This window comes from Scyliorhinus torazame, chromosome 10 (genome assembly GCF_047496885.1).
Source record: "Scyliorhinus torazame isolate Kashiwa2021f chromosome 10, sScyTor2.1, whole genome shotgun sequence".
Taxonomy (NCBI): Eukaryota; Metazoa; Chordata; class Chondrichthyes; order Carcharhiniformes; family Scyliorhinidae; genus Scyliorhinus; species Scyliorhinus torazame.
The window spans coordinates 24869009-24883161 of NC_092716.1; the positions used below are offsets into that span (position 1 = coordinate 24869009).

The 14153-nt window shown below is 47.4% G+C and overlaps 1 protein-coding gene across 4 annotated transcripts in view; it reads right to left on the minus strand.

Annotated features, from left to right (window-relative positions):
• mthfsd (methenyltetrahydrofolate synthetase domain containing) overlaps positions 1-14153 on the minus strand; it is a 70180-nt gene that overhangs the window by 12477 nt on the left and 43550 nt on the right. For 3 of the 4 annotated variants that reach the window (XM_072517880.1, XM_072517878.1, XM_072517879.1), the window contains 2 exons: positions 6093-6183; positions 2651-2763 (listed from right to left, as the gene is read on the minus strand). The exons of the other annotated variant lie outside the window; for it this stretch is intronic. In XM_072517880.1, coding sequence (XP_072373981.1) covers positions 2651-2763; positions 6093-6183 — 204 coding nt within the window. The remainder of the gene's footprint in view (positions 1-2650; positions 2764-6092; positions 6184-14153) is intronic. 4 annotated transcript variants of the gene reach the window in all.

Here is a 14153-nt window from a genome sequence, read left to right on the forward strand (position 1 = left end):
GTCCGTCATCTGTTCTATTCTATCTAAGAAAATCTCTCTGCCCTTTCAGTGTAGACATGTCTTTAACCATCGACTTTCTGAACCTCATGAATAGAAAATTACAAGACACCTTTTGAACAAAATGTTGCAGTGAGAGACACTACTCTCAGTAATCTCTGAGCACCGACATCCCCAGTGTGACTCAATTACACATGGGCTCCAGCCAAATACCTTCATTCTTCAAAACATAAACTGAAAATGCTAGAAATGCACAGCAGGTTGATCAACATCTTAAAACAGACAGGTTAATGTTCTGGGTGTAAACCCTTCAATAGAACGAGATATCCTGCTGACCACTTGCAATATTTCCAGTTTTTATTTCAGATTTCACCATTTGCGGTTTCCTTTTTCCTCTCCCCCCAGCTCTTATTTATTTTTTCTAGTCGAAAAGGAAATATTCCATTGATGGTTTCAGTCACAACACGGTTTTCAGCATTAGCCATTTGCAAAGATTAATTCATGCTGTAGTCCAAACTGGATTGCATGCCAATTGACAGATTGGGGAGGACCCGGGCCTATGTATTTGAACTCTGCAAAAGCAGGAATAGGCTACACGTTAGGTGGTTGTGCTTTCCTCAGAGAGAATTGAAGCTCTGCAATGTGCTGCATGCTGGTGTGGAGGGTGCTGGCTCTCTGAACACTTTAGACTGGCAGCTGGAGAAGGGATCACATTGTCAAGTCAGTCAAGCAGCACAGATGCAGGCCTTCCAGCCCATCAAGTCTATGCTTGCTCTGTAGATCAATCCAGTCACTCACAGCCCTCCGCTCTACATCCACAGGTCTGCAAATTTAATTCCCACAATTGCCCATCCAATTTCCTGTTGAAATCATTGTTCGTCTCTGCTTCCACCACCCTCACAGCAGCGAGTTCCAGGTTACATAATAAAAGCAAAATACTACGGATGCTGCAGTTCGGAAATGTTTAAAAATGTGCTGTAAAAGCTCAGCAGGTCTGGCAGCATCTGTGCAGTGAGAACCAAAGTTTTTTTTTAAATTTAAAGTACCCAAATCATTTTTCCCAAATAAGGGGCAATTTGGTGTGGCCAATTCACCTACCCTGCACATCTTTTGGGTTGTAGGGGCGAAACCCACGCAGACACGGGGAGAATGTGCAAACTCCACACGGACAGCGTGAGAAACAAAGTTAACATAATATGACTTCTTCAGAACTGGGGTTCCACGTCAAATACGACTTGCCTCATAAATAAATTAGTCCTCACATCCATCCCCGTCTCTCTAGATGCCCAAAACTTTATATTGCTGTCCGTTAGTGCTTGTACCATCAGCTAATGGGAGTTGCCATTCTTGGTCTGCCCAATCTAAAGCCCTCAGAAACCTGTACGCCTCTATCGAACCATCATTCATATAGAATGTGAGTGGGTTAACAGTTAACGCACGCTTGGCCAATGTGATCTCCTGGGCTGGTTTTGTTTGCTCGAGGGGAGTCAGAAAGGAATTTTTCAGATTTCTATCCCTTTTACCATAAGACCAGAAGACATAGGAGAAGTAAGCCATTTGGCCCATGGCTGATCTGATATAATCATCAACTCCACTTTCCTGCCTTAACCCCATAACTCTTGATTCCCTTACTGAATAGAAATCTGTCTATCTCAGTCTTGAACATACTTAACGATCCAGCCTCTACAGCTCACTGCGGTAAGGAATTCCACAGATTCATTACCCTCTGAGAGAAGAAATTCCTCCTCGTCTCTGTCTTAAATGGGTGACCCCTTATTCTGAGATTATGTCCTTTGGTCTAAAGACTCTCCCACAAGGGAAAACAACCTCTCGGCATCGACCATGTCAAGCCCTGAGAATCCTACATGACTCAATAAAGTCGCCTCTCATTTTTTTACCATCCAATGAGTACAGGCCCAATCTACCTAATCTCTCTTCATAAGAAAATCCCTCCATATCCAGGATTGACCTAGTGAACCTTCTCTTTTTAGCTCTGGTTTTATTGTCTAGCTTCTTGTCTCTCCCAGGAGATTACGTGGCTGTAAGGGCAGGACTGGGGATTGGGTTAGGAAGTGCCGAGTCACAATGTTTCATGAATTAACATAGCATGGTCCAAGGTTCGATTCCCGGCTGGGTCACTGTCTGTGCGGAGTCTGCATGTTCTCCCCGGGTGTGCGTGGGTTTCCTCCGGGTGCTCCGGTTTCCTCCCACAGTCCAAAGATGTGCAGGTTAGGTGGATTGGCCATGCTAAATTGCCCTTAGTGTCCAAAATTGCCCTTAGTGTTGGTTGAGTGGGGTTACTGGGTTATCGGGATAGGGTGGTGTGGGCTTGGGTAGGGTGCTCTTTCCAGGGGCCGGTGCGGACCTGATGGGCCGAATGGCCTCCTTCTGCACTGTAAATTCTATGATCTATGATCTAAAGGTGTGAAGCAGGCTTGATGGACCAGTTAGACTTTTCCTATAATTTTCGAATGTCTAGATATTGGTTACCCCTGTGCCTACGTAACAGACAGCGAGTCTCCTTTATATTAACACCAAGGCTCATGATGGTAAGAAGTTTCAGTTATGAGCCATTCTTGGGGCAAAAAGGATTCAATGGTACTTTTTCCATTTTTAAATGAACACACTCCCCCAATTTCCTTTTTCAACGAACCTGACAGTCATGCACTGTGGTGACTACAACTGTGTTCTCATCAACGGCCCCCATCGATACCATCATCGCGTATTCCAGATCTGCAAAGCCCTCGCCTTTTCCAATTCTCCAGCCTTGACAAAAGCACAATTTATCCATTAAGAACTGTATTACTGACAGAAGAAAAAATAGGCCAATTGTGAAGAGAATATTTGCGATGTTTTGTTAACAGGTCTAAAAACTCAAAAAGTAAAAGACGCTGGCGGAGAGCCCCCTCCATTGCAGTCTCATTTTCATATAAAAAGATGCACAATTAGTTTTATAAGACCATAAGACATAGGAGCAGAATTAGGCCACTCGGCCCATCGAGTCTGCTCCGCCATTCAATCATGGCTGATATTTTTCTCATCCCCATTCTCCTACCTTCTCACCATAACCCCTGAATCCCTTATTATTCAAGAACAAAATATGGTGCCTATTTCTCAATTCTTGTTCACTGCATACTTCACAATATTACTAACAAATTTCCTCTGGTGTTCCTGCACAACAAGTGGGGGGGGGGGGGGGGGGGGGGTGGCACTGGAAAATAAAATAGAATGCTAGCATGTGTCTCTTTCAGGCTACAAAGTGTGGCCGGTATGCACTCCTGAAATAAATGGTGAAATAAAATGTTAGACTGCAGCTTGAAAACCCATGCCTTTAATATCAAATTATTACGTGGCTTGGCATTTTCAATCTTGTCTCCTGCATTCTATATTTGAGTGTATGTGTGCATGCAGGGACCAGTCTTATCCCAGTTAGTAGGAAGTGAGGCGGTCTCCTCTGAGGGTGATCTTTGGCAAAGAGCACAAATACCTGGTGGAGTCCTAACCTTTAAACAGGTGGTATGAGCGTACCATGTTACTCCCAATTCCAAGAAAGCCTTCAGGTGTGATTAGACATCATAGTGATAATCCTTTCAAAATTACAACACTTTAGTAACAAAATTACCGGGGCTGGTTTAGCACAGGGCTAAATCGCTGGCTTTTAAAGCAGACCACGGCAGGCCAGCAGCACGGTTCAGTTCCCGTACCGGCCTCCCCGAACCGGCGCCGGAATGTGGCGACTAGGGGCTTTTCACAGTAACTTCATTTGAAGCTTACTTGTGACAATAAGCGATTTTCATTTCATTTCATTTTTCAAATGTCCCACACACTTTTTTTACTATTGTGAATAATAGCAGAAAAATATTTTACACTTTTATTTAAATGTAGTTAATCAATGCAGCTAAAATTAACCGTTTTTTATTCTTTCTAAGGATATGGCTTTCACTGGTGAGACCAGCAGTCGCTGACCCTCCCTAATATCACATGTTTAGTTTAGGTAAAATATTTGTATTTCTCATGATGTTTTGCACCGATGTCAATGTGGCTTTTGTCACATGAAAGGTGCAGAACAATTAAATGCTATTCTCCTCGTGCTGATCACTTGAATTATGTGTGGTTATTAACAGTTGCAATTTTTCTTGCTGATCTGTAGAAAGCCAAAGCAGTTTCATTAACTCTCAAAAAACGGGTTGAATCATACCAGTATTTGGCAAAGTGCCAGGCTCAGACCGAAAACTGGAGTGTAACTCTACCCGTTGCACAGACCAGTTTTCCTTCCAAATATTGAGCTTCTTAGAGAACAAAATGAGTGGGTATGGTTTATGGCGTCACTCTGGCAATACAGAGCCCAATAGAACCAGCAACACAAAGATCGGGGCGCCACCTTTAAAGGGCACTCAATCAGCGCTGTAGCCTAATGGCTCCCAGCCTCCATCACGGAGAATCAGGGGCTCTCTTCCACCCGACAATCATCGCCTGCATTCTCCCCCTCACCCACTCATCGGCATTCCTTTCCCCATTCCCCCGACAATCCTCACCATCATTCCACCTCCACCCCCACCCGCAGTGTCCACCCACCCCTTTCCCCAGTCACTGCAGTGCCAACCTGTGCCAGGACTGTCCAGGTATGTCCTCCCCCCGCCAGCGCACCTGAATCTTAGACCCCAACCAATCGTCCAAAAGAGTTTATTCGATTCAGAGGACTCTTCAGAAAAATATGGCAAGTGTGTCAGTCAGGAAACATGCAACTTAGAAATCGGGCACCATGTAAAGGAATCAGTTCTTAACCAGTCGTTATGTAATCTTGAGCTCAACCAAAATGTTGCTGCCTGTACCCAGTCCCACTCACCTATCATTCCTGTGCTTGCTAACCTTCAGTGCCTCGATTTTAAAATATTTATCCATGTTTTTAAAACCCTCCAGGGCCTCCCTCCTCCCAATCTCTGAATCCTCTTCTCATCCAACTATCCTGAGATCTCTGAACCCCTCTAATTCTAGACTTTTTACTTCATTCACTCATGGATGTGGGCGTCGCTGGGTAGGCCAGCATTTATTGCCCATCCCTAGCTGCCCTTGAGAAGGTGGTGTGGAGCTGCCTTCTTGAGCCGCTGCAGTCTATTTGGTGTAGGTACACCCACAGTGCTGTTAGGATGGATGTCCCAGGATCTTGACCCAGTGACAGTGATTCCAAGTCCGGATGGTGAATGGCTTGGAGGGGGACTCCCGGGTTATGGTATTCCCATGTATTTGCTGCCCTTGCCCTTCTAGATGGTAGTGGGCATGGGTTTGGAAGATGCTGTTTAAGGAACCTTGGTGAGTTCTGCAGTGCAATTTGTAGATGGTGTTACCATGCATCGGTGGTGGAGGGAGTGAATGTTTGTGGATGGGGTGTCCTGGATGGTGGTGAGATTCTGGAGTGCTTTTGGGGTTGCACTCATCCAGGCAAGTAGAGTGTATTCCATTACACTCCTGACTTGTGCCTCGTAGATCGTGAACAGGCTTTGGCAAGTCAGGAGATGAGTTACTCACCACAAGATTTCTAGCCCATGACTTGTTCTTGTAGCCACGGTATCTATATGGCCAGTCCAGTTAGGTCTTTGGTTAATGGCAACTCCCAGGATGTTGATAGTGGGAAATTCAGCAATGGAAATGCTATTGAATGTCAAAAGGCGTTGGTTAGATTCTCTCGTATTGGAGATAGTCATTGACTGGCGCAAATGTCACTTGCCACTGGTCAGCGCAAGCCTATCCCAATTCTCACTGCTCTAATATTGGCGACCATGTCTTCAGCTGCCTCGACCCTAAGCTTTGGAAATCCCTCCTTGAACTTCTCTACCTCTCGATCCTGCTTCAGGATGCTCTTTAAACCTGCTTGACCAAGTCAGTTCTAATATTTCTTCATGTGGCTCAGTGTCAAATTATGACCAATAATGGCTTCTGTGAATCAGCTTGGGATGGGAACCAAGTTACTGGTGCAGTCTAAATGCAAATGGTTGTTGTTGGTGGCTAAACAAAAACTTTTAACAGTGGCAGATTTACACTTCATTTTTAATATTACAATAATACTTAGTTTTGGAAATTTACGTTCTAAATGTTACCTTTATCTGACACAGCCACAGAACCCACCACAACCAAGTCCACATGAACTTTTGCATCAAGTCCCACGGGCACACTGAAATCCTTCACTCCCTGGGGTGGAAAAGATAACATTTTATATCACACACAGAATAGAATGGAATGGAAAGAGAAGTTTTAGTTGAAATATCCGGGGACGTCACAAATGTTATACAATCAACAGTGACAACATCTCATTGCATATAAAATGCTTTCAGGACGCCCAGAGGTCTTAAAAGGCCCTCTATGAATGAATGCAAGTCTTTCTTTTACATTTAAAGTCGAAAAATAACTGTGCCGCCTTATCTCCCGGGGTTACTATTCACAAAATTATTTTTCCTTTCAAATCTATTTTCACATGGTTAGGGAAATATACTCTCATTCCTGTCCTATCTCTTTACTACATACAGTGACAGAAGCAATGGTGGCCATTGGCAACTACAGCCTGCTAAATGGGGTCAGATAGCAGACAGACAGGAACCTTTGGTTGCAAGGAGTGAAGTTCAACCTTGCCAGGGGCGCAGAGTGGAGGCAATTAGCCTCCCCGTGAGCCACGTGAAGTATGGGCTCCCCGGCTGAGGGGCGAGGAATCCGTGGACACTCTAATAATCTAATATAAAGATCGGCCAGTTTTGATACCGACACCTCAGGCCGGGCAGGGATCTGGAGAGTATTGAACATACCATTACTTCCTAATAAAACTAGTTTCTGTTATCCAGTCGTCTTGGACTCGTCTGTGGTCACTAAACTGGCGACGAGGATAAAAGTGGAACTACTGTCGACACGGCTGACAGTCAGGCGAACAACCACCCCTTCTGCACTACTAGGCTACGGTTGGAATTTTGTTTTCCAGTATGCCATTATTCAGAAGATTGAATGCGATTGATGCGGGCATTGAGGATTGGCCGCAGCATGCTGAACGTGTGCTTTATTTTTTGGGGGTGAATGCTATCACCAGTGCAGACTGGCAAATGGTAATCCTTTTAACTGCCTGTGGGGCCCACACTTATGGGGTGATAAAATGGCTGACGTATCCTGCAGCCCCAGATACCAAGGCTTTTGAGGAATCGGTGACCTTTATTGCACAGCATTATAACCCCAGGATGTCAGTCATTGTACAAGATACCATTCTAACATGGCAGAGAGGACCCCAGAGTCTGTGACTGAGTTCCTAACCCGCTTGAGAAAACTAGCCATGTTTTGTGAGTATGGCACTTCACTTTCAGAGATGCTACAAGGCGGCCTGGTCTGTGTCATTAATAACATGACACCCCAAAGGAAATTGTTGGCCGAGCCATCTTTAGAACTCATAGAATTTTTTAAAGAATTTACAGTGCAGAAGGAGGCCATTCGGCCCATTAGGTCTGCACCGGCCCTTGGAAAGAGCACCCTCCATAAGCCTACGCCTCCATCCTATCCCCGTAACCCGACTGAACGTTTTGGCCACTCAGCGGCAATTTAGCATGGCTTATCCACCCAACATGCACATCTTTGGACTGTGGAAGGACTCTGGAGCACCCGGGAGGAAACGCACACAGACACGGGGAGAACCTACAAACTCCCCACACAGAGTGACCCAAAGCCGGAATTGAACCTGCGCCCGTGGAGCTGTGAGGCAGCAGTGCTAAACTCTGAGCTGCCGTGCAGCTTTCACTATCAAAGGAGAGCGCTGAAAAGGGGGTGCAGCAACTGAATGGTATGGAGGTGAACATTAATGGGCTCACATCCTCCTGGACTGCAGCAGCCACCGGAACAGAAACCCCACCCTGGGCCGATAACCCCAGGGGTCCGGTTTAATGGTCTAGGACCAAGGCAGCCAGGCGTGACATCTCCACATAGTCAGTAGAAGGGGAGCCCAGGTGTGTGGGGCGTGCAGACATAGGAACCGCAGGGAATGCAAATCCCAAAGTAACCAGCAGCCCTGCCACCCCAACAGAGTAGGTGCCAACCCAGGGCCCGTACTTCCCAAATTGACCACAGGATGAAGATTGTAAGCAGTTAAGTTGTATCACGGCATCCAGAGTGGCCCCCATCCGGATCACTGTGCGAGTCAATGGTCACCTTTTAGAGATGGAACTCGATACAAGTGCTGTAGTTTCCATCACTGGGCGGCAGATGTTCGATCACATAAAATCTGGGATTCAACAATTGAATTTGCAAGACATGGAGGCAAGGTTGGCAACTTATACGGGTGAGCCACTCGCCATTGCAGGGACCACGATGACCCCAGTGATTTACGGCCAACAGTCGATGAGACTCCCACTGATTGTGAAGGGACACGGCCCCAGCCTGTTAGGCAACAGCAGGTTGCGAGGTGTTGGAGGAAATACCCAGAGGTTTTCCAGCCAGGATTAGGGAAAATCAAGGGAGCAATGGCAAGGATTCAGGTGTTCTTTGTGTTGCTAAGTTCAGGACGGTTGGCATAATGTTCACAAAGACCACAAAATAGCTTGAACGTGAACAAAGCTATAAATTTATTCACACTTTAATTTGGAGTCGACACGTACTCCTAAAAAAGACACAGTTGATTATTAACATATAAACTACACTCATCGACAACTAATCTTTATACTGTTACAAATTCTGATCTGCTCTTACTCACACTATCTATAGTTCTGCCTGTCTCAAGCTAACTCCTGCACTACTCTCTCCCACAAGGCTGAGCATCAATGCTTTATATACTTCTAGCTGTAGCTGCCTCTAGTGGCTACTCTAGACATTTCATTAACCCTTGCAGTTCTTACAGTTATGATAATACCACAGACCCAGACATGCAGTCTAAATATTTCAGGGCCCGCCTGGTCCCTTATGCACGAGTAGAAAAGGTTGATGCTGAATTACGCCGGCTAGACAGCCTCGATATTATCAGGCCGGTACGGTTCGCCGATTGGGGGGCGCCGATGGTTCTCGTGCTTAAACCAGACAAGACAATGAGAATCTGGAGCGACTACAAGCTGATGGTAAACAGTGTTTCCAGGTTGGACAGATACCCAATGTCACCCATCGGAGATTTATATGCCAAGCTGGCTGGTTTTCATTCATTCACACAGTTGGACATGAGCCATGCATATCGACAGCTTGGTTTGGACCCCGCCCTGCGGAAATATGTCACTATCAACACCCATCGTTGCAAACCATCATGGTCCACACGGAAACCCAGATTTGCATGGAACACTCATTTCTCCCTTCCGCGGCCAACGGCTGCCTCAGAGAAATGGCGGAGAACCTCATCCAAATTGCTCAAGTGCACCTGCTCCGACGTCCCAGTGACCAAGACGTCGCTGAGATAAACCGCCACTCGCGGCAATCCCGCAGTCTATTTTCCACGACCCTCTGGAAAACTGCTCAAGCCGACGCTTCGCCAAAAAGCAGACTGTTTTATAACAGGAGACTGGTACTGCCCAGAGCTCTCCTCGGGAGCAGCCAATTACTGACCAGCCAACTCCAACTCGTCAAAACCCAAGAGCGTTGCCCAAAGGGGGTCAGGATACAGAGATGCGAGAGGGTGGCACAGTGGTTAGCACTGCTGCCTCACAACTCCAAGGTTCCAGGTTCAGGTCCGGCCTCTGGTGACTGTGGAATTTGCTCTTCTCCCCGTATCTGCATGGGTTTCCTCCGGGTGCTCTGGTTTCCTCCCACAGTCCAAAGATGTGCATATTAGATGGATTGACCACGCTAAAATTGACCCGTAGTGTCCAAAAGGTTAGGTGGGTTACTGAGTTATGGGGATAGGCTGGAAGCCTGGGCTTAAGTAGGGTGATCTTTCCAAGGGCCGGTGCAGACTTGATTGGCCGTATAGCCTCCTTCTGCTCTGTAAATTCTATGATTCTATGAGGTCATTGATATGGATTACGACACAGAGACCCAGGTGTTGGAAGTCTCGAATCGGGGAACAAGCCATTCAGCACCATTCAACAGTACTTCCACCATGGCATTTGCCGTGGAAATGATGTTCACCATCCAGGTATAGGCCACCTGGTCCAGCCCTGCCACCTGGTCCAGCCCTGCGTGCCATAAGGCTCGGCCATGTGCGAAGAGGCACAGACATCCTCTACTCCAGCATCGTCAGAAGATTCTTCGGACTTTTGGGGTGGGGAGGGGGGGGGGGATGTTATAACCCGTGCGAGACCTACAGTGTAGAAGCAATTAGACTTCCCATGAGCCTCATGGAGTATGGGCTCCCCGGCTGAGGGGCGGGGAGCCGAAGGACACTCCAATAATCTGTAATATAAAGGTCGGCCAGGTTTTGTACTGAAACCTCACGCCCGGCTGGGATCTGGAGAGTATTGTACATACCATAACTTTCTAATAAAACTAGTTTCTGTTATCCACTCGTCTCGGACTCGTCTGTGGTCACTAAAGTAACATATCAACTGTCACACACCCCACTCAATTTGCTGCTCCGTTTCAATAGAAAGACTAATAGTGTGGGTTGTATAATGGTTCATTCAGTAATACCCGTTGTGTGCCGCCTGCCAATGTCAACAGACACCTTGACTATGCCTGCAGTTTACACACGATGAGATTCATAAGCTGAATCAACTTTGGTATTTTTCCAAGAAAGGCATTAATTTTGCCCTTTTTTGGGAGCAAAAAACAAAATGGTGAAAAATCACTAACCGGATACTGACCCCAACACAACTTCCGGGTTCCCCAGCATTGCATTTACGGGGTACCTCTATGATGTGCTGGAAATTCCTTTCGGAAGTTCCCCAGTAAGAGTTTTCCCTGCCCAGTAGCACTAATTTCCTCTGGACAATTGCGCTGAGCTGGGAACCATTGACAGATGCGATTTAAATCGCTTACTTCAGATGGTTCTGTCGGTCTGACCCTGATAGTTACTGTGTGTACTTCTCTTTGTTCCGTGTTTGTACTCTGAAAGAGTTAAGAGGCAAAAGAACGTCTAACTCCACAATAACTCTTTAAACACCCAGACCCGGTCTGTCACAGGACACCCCACACAAACACGACCCCCCCCCAGGGGACCCACTACACCACCACATACTCAACCTGACACCCCACTCACCCCGGTCCATTACCCGCTCCCCGGTCTGACCTGAACACTGCCCGCCACCAACCTGACCCCCTCCCCCCCGAAACCCCAGCCCCCGCGCACTACCCGACCCACACTCTGTTGCAACCCGGTCCAAAAGCCCCCTCCCCCCCCCCCCTCCAGAAATGACCCCCATCCCGGACTGACACTCCCTCCTCCCTCCCTCCTGGACTGGCGCCACTCCCGGACTGAATCCTCCCCTCCTTCCCTACCATATCTACTCCTCTCCCCACTGACCCCACCTCCCAAACTGGGTCAGACCCCTATTCCACTGGGTCGCACCACGCCATGCCCCCTTTACCCCCTCCAAACCGGGTGTGACCCCCCACCCCGTTCCCTGAGCTGTTAACTTACCTGCTCCCTGTAAATTGTTCCTGTAAACCTCCTCCTATGGCAGCTACTGCCGTACAAAGGGGGAGTGAGTTACCTCTCTGCGCCCCAATTACTCCACACCAATGCTGCAGGGGCGCACTTTGCTACTCCTGTCTCACCCAGCCTGAATGAGGAAGGTAGGGCAAGACCAGGCTTCGCAATCCCAGTGAAGGTAAATCTGGCGAGAGTGGAAATCCGCCGGAGATTACTACTCCGTAGTACTACTACGGGCCAATATTATCGACTGCTAATCATTAAATAGTGGTTGGTATTATCAATTACATTCTGGTGATTAAGCAAGCAAAGCTGTTGAACAATGCTGTTGTCAGATTATAAAAACATAAGAAATAGGGGCAGGAGTTGACCATTGAGCCAATCGGATCTGCTCCGCCATTCATTTAGATAATGGCTGGTCTATCTGTGCTCTTAACTTCATTTTCCTGCCTGTCTCTGAAAACCTTCGATTCCCTTGTCAATGAAAACATTGCCTCACTCAGCCATGAATATATTCAGTGATTCATCCTCCACTACTCTCGGGGGAAGAGAATTCCAAAAACGAACAACCCTGAGAGAAGGAATACCTCCTAATCTCTGTGTTAAATGGGAGGCTCCTTGTTTTATATTACACCCCCTTGTTCTAGAATCCAACACGAGAGGGAACATTTTTTCAGCATCCACCCTGTTAAGTTCCCTCAGAGTCAAATGTTCCAATAAGATCACCTCTCATTCTTCTAAACTCCAATGAGTAAAGAACAAAAGAACAAAGAAAAGTAGAGCACAGGAACGGACCCTTCGGCCCTCCAAGCCTGCGCCGACCATGTTGCCCGTCCAAACTAAAATCTTCTACATTTCCGGGGTTCATATACTTCTATTCCCATCCTATTTGTGTATTTGTCAAGATGCCACTATCGTCCCTGCTTCCACCACCTCCTCCGGCAGCGAGTTCCAGGCACCCACTACCCTCTGTGTAAAAAACTTTCCTCGTACCGCTCCTCTAAACCTTGCCCCTCACATCTTAAACCTATGCCCCCCAGTAATTGACCGCTCTACCCTGGGAAAAAGCCTCTGACTATCCACTCTGTCTATGCCCCTCATAATTTTGTAGACCTCTATCAGGTTGCCCCTCAACCTCCTTCGTTCCAGTGAGAACAAACCGAGTTTATTCAACCGCTCCTCATAGCTAATGCCCTCCATACCAGGCAACATCCTGGTCAATCTCTTCTGCACCCTCTCTAAAGCCTCCACATCCTTCTGGTAGTGTGGCGACCAGAATTGAACACTATACTCCAAGTGTGGCCTAACTAAGGTTCTACACAGCTGCAACATAACTTGCCAATTTTTATACTCAATGCCCTGCACAATGGAGGCAAGCATGCCTTCATCCTGCTCAAGCTTTCCTCAGAATAAGACCCCTACATCCCAGTGAACCTAGTGAAGCCTAGTGAACCTTCTCTGAACTGCTTCCAATGCAAGTTGATCCCTTCTTAAGTAAGGAGACCAAAACTGTACAGGTGGCATAGCGAAAGCTATGTCAAGTTCTGAGCTCCAAGATGTACATTCAAGCAATGGAGCCAATACTTAAGAGCGACACGGTTAATCTCCAGAGATGTGAGTTAGGAGTTAGGCGTTTCAGCCTGAAAGCATCCAAGAGATATACTGGACATGTGGGGCAGGATTCTTCATTGCCTGATGTCGATATCAGAATTGCGAATCAGGCGGAGAATCGACTCCGACCCCCAAATCAGGGCTGGCGCCGGTTAGTCATGCTCCGCCTCCTCAGAAATGGCATAATCGCATTGCGCACCGCGTGCCGTTGCAATGGCGTTGGCGCATCATCGGCCGGCGCTCTAGCGATGCCCCACCATCGATGGGCCGAATTCCCGACGTCGCGGGACACGTGTGGTCTCAGCGGTCAGGAACCCGGTGGCTGCGGACTGTGTCCAGCGCTGCCACACTCGACAGGGATCCGTGCCGCGGTCCGGAGGGGGTGGGGGCTCCCACAAGGGCTGGGGGACTGGTGGGGGATAGCCAGGGGGTGGTCTGTGGGGTCGCAGATGGCGGGTCGGGTCCACGCATGGCCGGTGCAATGTTGTACGACTTGACCATTGCAGTTCATCAGCCATGCACATGCACGGCCAGGGACCTGGCCAGTCTCCGACCACTTTCGGCGGGGAAGCCGGGAGTTTCACCCGGCGCCGCTGCTAGCCCCTCACCGGTCCCAGAATCGGTAAGCGTTACACGCAGAATTTTTGGTCGTAAAAGACCACACATGCTCCGTTGGCATCAACACCTAGTCGCTGAAACGGATGATCCAGCACTTGATTTTTAAGGATATGGCAAAAGTTAATCTAGAACACTGCTCTGAAGTATATGGGCCAGATTTTGCCATTGCAACAGGCGTGCTAATGGGGACATGAACGTGAGCCCAGGTTTTTGGGATGACTTTGGAGAACTATGAAAAGGAGATCCCGCTCTTGACTAGGGGCCTTTCACAGTAACTTCATTGCAGTGTTAATGTCAGCCTAGTTGTGACAATAAAGATTATTATTATTATTATAAGTTAACATACTGGAATTTCTTTTTTTTAAAAATATATTTATTAAAGTTTTTTAACACAATT